A 10381-nucleotide genomic window follows, 5' to 3' on the forward strand; every position below is an offset into this window, starting at 1 on the left:
ATATTATTCGCATTAGTTTCCCTTATCAAGATTGATCATTTCCATTTGTGTGTCGATGGTTTTTTTTATCTGAATATATAAATTACAATGTAAGAGCACTATTCCAGTTCTTACTTGGCGGCTTTTAATGAGGCGCGCATTTTGTAACAACCCTACTGCAAGTGATTCCAGTACTAAGTTTTAGAGCAGTTTTTGCATGAAAATTTTTCGCTTTGTTGGCAATAAAAGTTGATCTGCTTTTTTTTTTGTGGAAAATTGTTTTAAATCCACTAATACATGTTAATTATCCTTGAGTTTTTGTGCAACTTAGCAAAAAAAGGAAAAATATATTTTTTTGCTCTTTTGATAAAAATAATAAATTTGAAAATGGTGTTCATTTCATAAAATAAGTACCTTTATGCAGGTGAGAAAGGTCTTGTATATATAGAAACGCTTCTGGTGATAAACTGAAAATGTATTTTTAAATTATCAATTTGTAATAGTTAAAATTTGAAGATAGTTTGAATGTTAAAAAGAAAGTATTAATAGTTTTTGCATTGTTATTAAAATGGAAATAGTAATGCATCTATTACTTTCTATTTAAGTTGATTGTGCAGGGTTTAAATTCCTTTGTTTACTTGCATTTTTTTAAAAAATATCTCATATGCTTATTAAACATTTATTTATGAACAGTTGTGAACATATATTTCAAACTGTATTTCTCACTTGACATAGTTTTTAATTAAAATGAAGTGCAAATTTTCATTTTCAAATTTTAATTAATAAACACACTTGAAAACACTTCTTTCGAAGATCCTGCTGGGACGGAACAATAACAAATCGCTTGTGAGGAGTTTTTTTTAGATGTAGATACGCATCCAGGAACGAAGCAATACTTGTAATTGATTCTACTAGCCATGGCAAAGAAAATCAAATTAAAAACAATCGCAGAATGCATCAAACCCTACAGACAGCAAAGGATTTTCACTAGCCTTTTATGCGCGCTGCTGTTAGAAGGCTCTTGTTTTCCCGCGCCTTCCCCCAAAGATCGCCAAGCACTTCTTTGTCCTAGACAACCCCGCCGCCTCGCAGCGCGGCAGTGACGTCAGTCAAAGGACTTACAAGCAAATGACGTCACTTGCGCGTGAACTTTAAAAAATTATTTTAAAAAAAAGTATTAGTCGTATCGTAAAAATTTTTTCGCAGATGATGTTCATGTATGTTACTCTATCAAATAAAAATAAAATTAGAAAATCGAATACTTCCCTATTCTTGAAATCTTGTTCCCCTGTGTTTTGTTATTCCCATTTTAAATAAACTATAGGGGCACTGCAGTCTGGCTAATGGTAGCAGGCAAGGAAAAGACCAACCCACTTACGTAGGATATGACCTGTTCAATGGGACTTCTGCTTTGTCCGCGCAAAATTTAAATGTTTTACATCTTTATCTGATTTCTCAAATCACCGCAAAGTGGCGTATATAAGCTGTGGAACTGCGAATCGTATATGAATAATTTTAGAGAAAATCAGAATTTGAATCTCAAAAAAATCTAATTTCACATATTCATTCTGAAAATGAATAAAAACGGCATTCATTAATTTGTTTTGGTCGAAGATGATGGACAAAAGCTTTATTAGAGTCATTTAAAGTACTAGAACTTTTAAACAGGAAAGGTATTTCAGGATAAATCAGTTCATTAATTAGAAAATGGTCCTCTTTACAAAACTGAGCAATTGAGTTCACAAAATATTTTTTAAATTTAACAATGCATGTTGAAATATGTATACTATTATAATTTTTGAATTCAGTCTCGAGTTAAATATTTTGTTTTCTTCTAAAAGAGTAATGGCGACTCCGGAGGTTTCTTTTCTCCCACTGACATGCGGTTTTGTTCCTGAGCACTTTCGCACGAAGGCTGAAACTCAATTGGGAGAATCCGAAGAATCTGCAGCAGAAGGACTGAGGAAGCTAAGAGAATTTCTTAAAAGTCAGTCCAACAGAACTCTTTTTTTTTTTATTGAACTTCATGTATTTTTAATTGTACTCTCATTCATGTATGAAAGATTCAGAGTCATTGTGATTTCCAGAAACCAGCACTTATACAGATATGATAATAAAATTTAGGTTGAGAACAACATAGCTGGCCTGCAAACAAAGAACTAGTTTAATTGTTACTTTTGCTCCCTTACGAACAAACATTGAATAAAAACGACTTAACTGACTTGTGTACTGAACCTTCCATCATATTTTTGTTAAATGGATTTTTAGGTCTCAAATGTTGCTACTCTTATTTAATCTCACCATCTGTTGCAAAAATAGCAGTCTGCAACACCTCGGTGCTCTTGAATACAAGAGCCTCAAAGGCAAAATCGTCATCACTTAAAACTCTATGGCTGTAATATGGAAGTGTCGGCTTAATGTACACAAAAACTGTTTTTATGCGGTGGATGGGAACCGAATATAAAACGCATAAAAAATCGCGTTAAAAAAACCGTAATTTTGTTCAAAAACAGGTTTGAGTGTACTGTACTTATATGTGGCGAGTGGACCCGAAGTAAGCGTCTGCATGTCGTTCCAGTAGGATTGGTATATTCATTTCACTGTTCGTAGTCCGGTGCTTTAACTACTACGCCTATGAAAATGTGTAGACGCGGGGACTGAAGAGGGATTTATCGTGCGGCCACAGTATCTTTACTGGTCTGAAGATCTTCTGGATTCTGTAATGGTGACTAGGACCCGCTAAATTGTGTCGTGGTCATAAAGTCCTCCAAGTGGATCAATACCTCAGGGGGTGCTGGACAAGAGATTGCTCAGCTTCTGGTTGGATCAAAAAAGTCTTCAGGGTCCCATCCAACTGGTAAGCCTCAAAAAGTGGTAGGTACGGGGAGCTCTACAGTGTGAAGTAGCTTACTGATCTTGTCATCAATCGGATTGAACCATTATCCTGTAAACTATAGACGGAACATTCACTATTCCTTGTCAGTTTCTCGGATGAAAAAGAAATTTTAGGTAACGAAACAAGAGTCTTTCAACTTCGACAACAATAGCTTATGGCAAAAAAAGCGCTGTCAAAGCGTACCTCCGCTTCCTTAAATAGTTTTCAGTACTGAGACTGGTTCTGAAATTTGTGCGGGAATTCTCACCAATACGTTTCTTACTGTCTAACAATCGTCTAACATTTTTTTTTTTTTACAATTTTAGATCCGAGTAGGTCCGATGCTAAAGGTCTTATTGCTAAAGAAATTCTAAATTGTGTCGCTTATTTTAATATCAGTTATTTCTCGAAATGTGATCGGTCCAAAACATCTTTTCCCAACTTCATCTCAAGCCCCAGATCTTAGCTTAAGTAACGACACATTCATCATCTTGGAGCTAAACGATGCTTTCTCCTGTATGCCAGCTATGATGAAGTAGCGTGTTTTGCACATTAAACGTGATGCTTCTTGATTGTGGATTAACATGGAGTTAATAAGAAACCACACAATTAAGAAGCAAAACATGCTAACTCCACCAAAGCAGACATAGAAGAAAGCATCGATCAGCTCTAAGATGGCGGACGTGTTGCTAATTTCTTCTACGATTCAGGGCTTTAACTTCATCAAGTGGTGCATAACGTGGAAAAAATATTTCAATTTGTCTATCGAATATCAAATTGAAATATTAGTGTAATCTTGTTGATTCCTACACGTTTCAGATGAGAACTATCCTCCCAACGATGACGACACCTTCCTGTTGCAGTTTCTTCGGCAACAAAAGTTCAACGAAAGAAATGCCGAGAAAAAGCTCAAGCAGCATTACAGCATGAGGGGGAAGACTTCAGAACTTTACCAAAACATAGATTTGGAAACAGTGCGTTCCATTATGGACTCAAAAGTGGTTGGACTCTTTCCCTTCCGAGATGCAGAAGGAAGAACCATAGTTTATACCAACTCTAGTAAGTATTCTCAGCCCTTTTGAAAATTATAAAAAAATATCAAGACTTCTTTATACTAAAACATGGGTAAAACTAAACGTTTTTGAAAATATAGGACAAATCGTGAAGAAAACGCTGCAAGCAGCTATTTCACGGCTACATTAGAGCACTTCCATTAGTACAAGTGCGTTAAATTTTTGAAATTATCAATGCTTTAATCTAAGACGGTATTTTTTTCCTGACTGGAATAGGCTTCATGTGCCTCTACATAGTTGAAATATTACCGGATAAGTAGCGCTAAAAGCAGCGTACACATTCAACCATTTCCCTCCCCCCCCCTATTCCACTTTGCCGTACATTTCCCTACATTTCTGACGACAAACTTAATTGGTAAAAATTAAGCTGTAATTTTTCAAGCTCTTTTTGGGAAGAAACATTTTTTAAAGATATCTATATTCTAGATGCTGTGGACTTGGAAAGGTTCAAGGCGTCTGATCTGTTCAAGTGCACTCTGGCCCTATTTCATTTTGCTTGTTCTTTTCCTCTCACTGCCGTCGCAGGTTTAAATCTTGTGGGAGAAGCGTCATATCCCAAAGTGAATGATGCTTTCAAGATTTTCAAGGAAGCCATGAACTTCGTCTGGATTCAGGTAATTCGACTCTTTTTAATGCCGTCTGATGCCTATCAATTCAGATTATAATGATCTACATCTGCAGGAATCTAGTACGGATCCAGAGGGGACACTCCTGGATCCCCAGAGATCATGGCCTCCTCCCCCCCTTAAGCAACTATAACTGCATTTTGTAACCTTTATTTCGAAAAAATTAGCCTCAGACCGTTATTTGTTCCCCTGAACATTGCCGATTGATCATGCTTCATGTATCTTCTCATAAGATGTAGATATGCGTACATGTTCGTATTTTACCATTCAGTTTAATTCAAAGCTTATTGAGAATTCCCACTCTCCCAAATATTTAAGTTCGGAGTGCCACTAATTATAATGCTGTCAGCACAATCACGAACTCCACGAAACTAGACTTTAATGAGAAGTTTATTTTTTAATATTTTTTAGCACAATTAATGCGATGGTTCTAATAATAATATAGCACAACCAGTGGCGGATACAAGGGAAGGGTTATGACCTTCGCCCCAAACAGTCGACAATAGTATCCGTCCACATTGTGTTCAAGCACTGTATGAATAAAGTGTAAACAATTTCAGTTGTCTTTTCAATTCATTAATTATTTTTGAAGGTAAATTTTTGAAATTTCTTCTTTCATTGCTTATGAAATTGATTTGCAACGTTTATGACTTCTAGAAATCCTATTCCTGACCAATTTCGTGCATTTTATTCTTTATTAACACCCAAGCATTTTAGAAAATTTTTCGTGCCCAAAACCATAGGTTCGTTCGGGGGGGGGGGCGTCATTCTTTAGCATGACCTCCTTAAAATGGTAGCCTGTGTCCGCCCCTGGGGACACTAACGTGTAAGCTAGTAAACTGTCTTTAAATAATGTATTATATCTCAAATTTAATAGAGTGGAATTTGGATTTTTCATAGTTTGCTTAATCGTATATATATATATATATATATATATATATATATATATATATATATATATATATATATATATATATATATATATATATATATATTATATATATATATATATATATATATATATATATATATATATATATATATATTATATATATATATATATATATCTTTTTTTCCCTTAGGCTCAAAACCAAAAGCTGTTTTTATTTTTATGTAAATGTTTCAGCTTAAAAATATTGAAATTATTTTCTTTATCATGTTTAAAAAAACATGACTACTTTCCCTTTAAAAAAGTAAAATAATATTCAGTTAACATTATAAAAACGTTGCTCAGTTTTCTGTAAGTAAATTGTAGCGTTATTACCAATGTTCGCGTCATTTTTGCTGGCAGATCTTTTCTAATGAGTTTATAAAACCTTGTTGCTACATATTGTTTGGTTAACGATCTGTGTTTCCCCCCCCCCCCTAGAATGCATGTCCTTTCAGAGTGCAGAGAATTGACTTTTTCAACGAGTTTTCAGTTTTTCGATACTTGTGGAAGGGTATCAGTGTTTTTCTACCATCTAAGTATTCCAAAAGAGTAAGTATTTACTCAGCTATTTAATGAGAGAAACCAAAAACGATCATTTACTTTTACTATTTTTTACTTATACTTTCATTAATAGAATCCTTGTACGTTTGAGTGATTACTGTATGGATTAAATAGCGCAGTAATCTTCTTTTGACGGACACTTTCATAAAAAGCACATCTCTATTTAAATGACGTTTTTCTGGTCCCAGCATTTTTGAAGATGGACCTCAGTGCCTCTACCTCTGAGAAACGAAAACATTTTCTGATGGATATTCATGGAGAAAAATACACAAAGATTTATAATTGAATTTGGGTACTTGTAATTGTACTTGTTTGTGCACTAATTTTTACTTTCTCCTCTATCTAATACTAGCTGCATTGCCCGTCTTCGCCCGGTCTACCTTGAAAATAAAAATTGTGTCGAGTGATTCAACAATCAGGCGTAAAAAATAAATAAAAAAAACATCATGATTTCCCTTCCAAACAATGACGACAGATATTAAAATACTTTTAAGAAGTGAAATCCAAAAAGATGTGTTTAAAATGCGTAGCCGTGGAAACACAAAATAAAATAAGTTTAAGGAATTAAAATGCGAAGGGAAATGGTTCACAATATGAATGGAATCGAAATTAATTAAACTGGATTTAAAAAGGCTTGTAACTTTTTTTCCTTTTGAGATAAAAGCTTATTTTTTCGACCACAGGTCGAGTTAGATCTGGAGTAAAAAAGGTCGCTTTTTCCAATGGCATCAAAATGAAAGCTGTAGGACAATTCCTTCACTTTTTTATTGATTTATTTAATGAAGAAAGTAGTGCCTAAATTACAGCTAAGCCTAAAAAAGTTCGAGCTAAAAACGCAAATAAATCCCGCCGTAATAAAGTTAGAGCATCGAAACAAATTGCGTAGAACACGAAAAATTCTACCCTTTCTAACGATATGTAATATTAATGTGTGAAAATAATTTTTCACCCCCATATTTGAGAATTTATGTGAAAATTAGAGGTAAATTGAAATGAAAAAAGAACTATTCGTCGAATTTTATTCGAACTGGTCTGCAAACCTTTTCAGGACTTTAAGGAACAAATTGTGAAAATTTCAGCGCAATAGGCCGGGTAGTTCTCGAGTTTTGAGGGTTTAAACACAGACGCTTTTTGGAGACTTCATTTTATACTATATGTAGAGATACAGAAGAAAGTATTGGATTCGTGCAAATTTTCAAATTTAGAATTTTAACGGATTCGAACGTTTTGAGATGTGCTGAGTCCATTTCGACCATTTTTGAAAAATGTCTGTCTGTGTGTGTGTGTGTGTGTGTGTGTGTGACCGGTTTTCTGTAGCCGCTCTACAGCAAAATCTATCACATGAAATCGAACGAAATTTGGTACACATATGTGCCCCCATGTGAACTTGTGCCCATTGGTTTTTGGCGCGAATTCCTCCAAGGGGGGTGGAGCAATGGGACGTTTCTTGAGTTATGCGTGCCTGCTATTACCCAAGTAACTGGCGGAATCAAACAAAATTTGGTCCATACAGGTACAGGTGCTGATTCAATTTTGGTGTCACTAGCTGAAATGGGGGTTGAGCTATCGAACGTTTTTTTTCGTCAATTGTGACTGCTGTATCTCAAGAAATAATGAACGGAATCAAGCAAATATGTATCGACAAGTAGCTCTTAGAGGGTATAAGAACTGATTTTATTTTGGAATCAACAACTGAAAAGGGGGTGGCGCAATCGAACGTTCTTTTTTTTTCCATTGTGAGTGCCATATCTCAAGAAGTAATGCTACATTCTGGATGAAATGTGGAATAAATGTGAATCCATATGTAAACAGGCGTTGGTTCAATTTTGGCGCCAATCGCTCCACGGGAGGTTTTTTTTTTTTTGAATAAAAATAGCTTTATAATGGGGGCGTTTCCAAAATTTAAAAGTATTTTTTTCTGAAAGAGCATGCTTAAAAACATAAGATATGATCATTTTTTAAAAAAATTGACAAAGTTCAATATTTAAAAAAATAAATAGTTTAATCAGTGCGCAGGTTCAATGTTTTTTTTTTACGCTTCTGCACATGACATCACAAGTGATGAAATGCCATCCACTGATGCCATTAGCGCAGAGCGCAATATTTAATTCGCTTCTGAATCATCATAACCTGGAAACGCGGTACACAACAAACGTCAGCATTCAGCGCGTCAGTGGAATACGCGCTAAAGTTCATTACTTTTGACGTCATAAAGACCACGCCTTGTTTGAAATATCGGACGTTTAAAAAAGAATAATTAAAAAACTAAACGTTTTGAAAATTAAAGATTTTCCTCGTTCCATGTTATTTTATTTTTGCTCATTCTATCAACTTCAGGGATTAAAAGTGGTACTTTTGACTGGTGGAAACATCCCCATTTTAAGCCCTTGAGAGTGAGAACATATAACCCAACTGTGTCCCGAGCGTGGAGGTCCTTTCGACTTTACGGTAAAGCACTGGGTTAGCATCAGAAAGTTTCGTTGATCCAAACCATTGAGAAGAAATAAAATGGAGGGAGTCAAGATTTTCTTACGTGAACCGAAGACAGCTTCACGCCAAACGTGTCAACCATTCGTCGTTTCTGAGTCACGTGACTTGGAGGCGTAACCTCAGCTTTTGCTAAGCCAATGATTGGACTTTTTTTATATTCCTGCTCTAAGATCAAAATCCGCCTCGGACACTTATCGCTCACCCCTGTTAATCACGTTCGCAAGAATTTCCATAAATTGTCCAACCTGATTTGCTGAAATGAGATAACTCATTACATATAATATCATTATGTTTCTATCCACAGCTCCACTTCCACGGCTCAAGCATGGACTTCGTTCATAAGGTCTACCACCCTTCAATTCTACCGAATGAGTTCGGAGGAACCATGGGGCCGCTGAACAACGACAGCTACATGGAAGGGTTCTTAGAATACACGAAGAAGCTGAAAGCAGAATGCCATTTGTATAATAAACTATGTTGATATTCTCATTTGTGAAGTAAAGCATTCCAATAAGTTTCAAAACAAACGCAATTTGAAGAAATATGTTCGTATGAATGAGCCTAAACGTTCTTAGTTTAGGCTCAGATATTTTCCCCGTGGTTTGGCAGGATATTTTCCCATAGAAACCGATTTCAGTACAGATTAAAGTTACTAAAATTTGACATTTTTTTTTATAACTTATTAATTAATGGTTGGAAAAGAAGTGTTTTTACATTTGTGCAAAGAAAAACGGACTAAAAGCAAGGAAATTTCGATTTCTAAGGGGAATGGGGAGGCTTCAGCCCTCACTCGCCCCCCTATATGGGCGCCCATGTAGGTAATCGTACTTTAAAGGTCTTGAATACTACTTGATACAATAGTTAGTTCCTTGAAATACGTAGTTTAGTAGCAGGAACTTCAGGCTCATATTTCTTAGCTGAATGATTTTATGCAATGCAGCAATATTCGCAAAAAATAAATTTTCTTCTTCTTCTCTCCATCTTCCTGATGCTCTTTAATCATTATGATAAAATTGGGAAGTTATTTCAGGTTTCCCAACTTATGGTTCATAGGAATTCCCGAGATCCCGAGTACCAATTGCGAACATGCTCAGCACATAGAGAAGATACAATTGAAGGGGGTTAAAAATAGCATTTATAATACGGTGGTGTTCATATTATAGGGCGTTTAGAACACAGAGAGGTCAGCCTACAAAGAAATACTTTTGTGCGGAAAAGTATTATGTCAATTAGCATTGTAATATTTTTTTTAACAGGAAATAATACTGCGATTTTCAACTGTGCATGATGAATGTATGAAGAGTGCTGCGCAGTGTAGAGGTCATTACAAAGTAAATTATCTTTTTCTTTTTAGCTAAAAAATAATTCAGAAAAAAAGCTTTAATGGACCTAAATAACGTATTGCGCGCGACGATTTAAAACCATATACACATATAATATGCCAAAAAATCTAAATGATGGAGCCCGTCATGGGGAGTTAAAAACAAAATAAATGAAGTAATAATAACAATTTAAAAAGAGGAAAAACCGAGAAAATTTTCACGTTTTTTTTTTTTTAAAGAAAATCTTTAATTGCATTTAATTTACTAAACACTTGGCTGGCTCGTGGTAGGGACGTGCGAGAGAAAAACATCAACTCAGCAATGTATTCCAAGCAGTTTGATATATAGCTCTCCACAAGGGACAACACTTTCGGTTTTGTGCTCCATGTGCTAACATTGTCTTTATAACCTCTCAGACTTTTACATGTAGAAGCAGTTCAATTTCAGCTAAGAGTTTGTTAAGTACCTATTCATAAGTACTATTTAATATTCTAGCACTATTTAATACTCTATGCAGTAAGCAT

General features: G+C 35.1%; 1 protein-coding gene across 1 annotated transcript; it reads left to right on the plus strand.

Annotated features, from left to right (window-relative positions):
• Positions 1 to 1824: 1824 nt before the first annotated feature.
• LOC129220587 (clavesin-1-like) lies at positions 1825 to 9016 on the plus strand. The gene is made up of 4 exons (XM_054855019.1): positions 1825 to 1966; positions 3674 to 3913; positions 4354 to 4541; positions 8840 to 9016. Exons 1-4 carry the CDS (start codon positions 1825 to 1827, stop codon positions 9014 to 9016), a joined length of 747 nt encoding a protein of 248 aa, XP_054710994.1.
• The last annotated feature ends 1365 nt before the right edge of the window (positions 9017 to 10381 follow it).

The sequence above is a fragment of the Uloborus diversus genome, chromosome 4, assembly GCF_026930045.1.
Source record: "Uloborus diversus isolate 005 chromosome 4, Udiv.v.3.1, whole genome shotgun sequence".
Lineage (NCBI taxonomy): Eukaryota > Metazoa > Arthropoda > Arachnida > Araneae > Uloboridae > Uloborus > Uloborus diversus.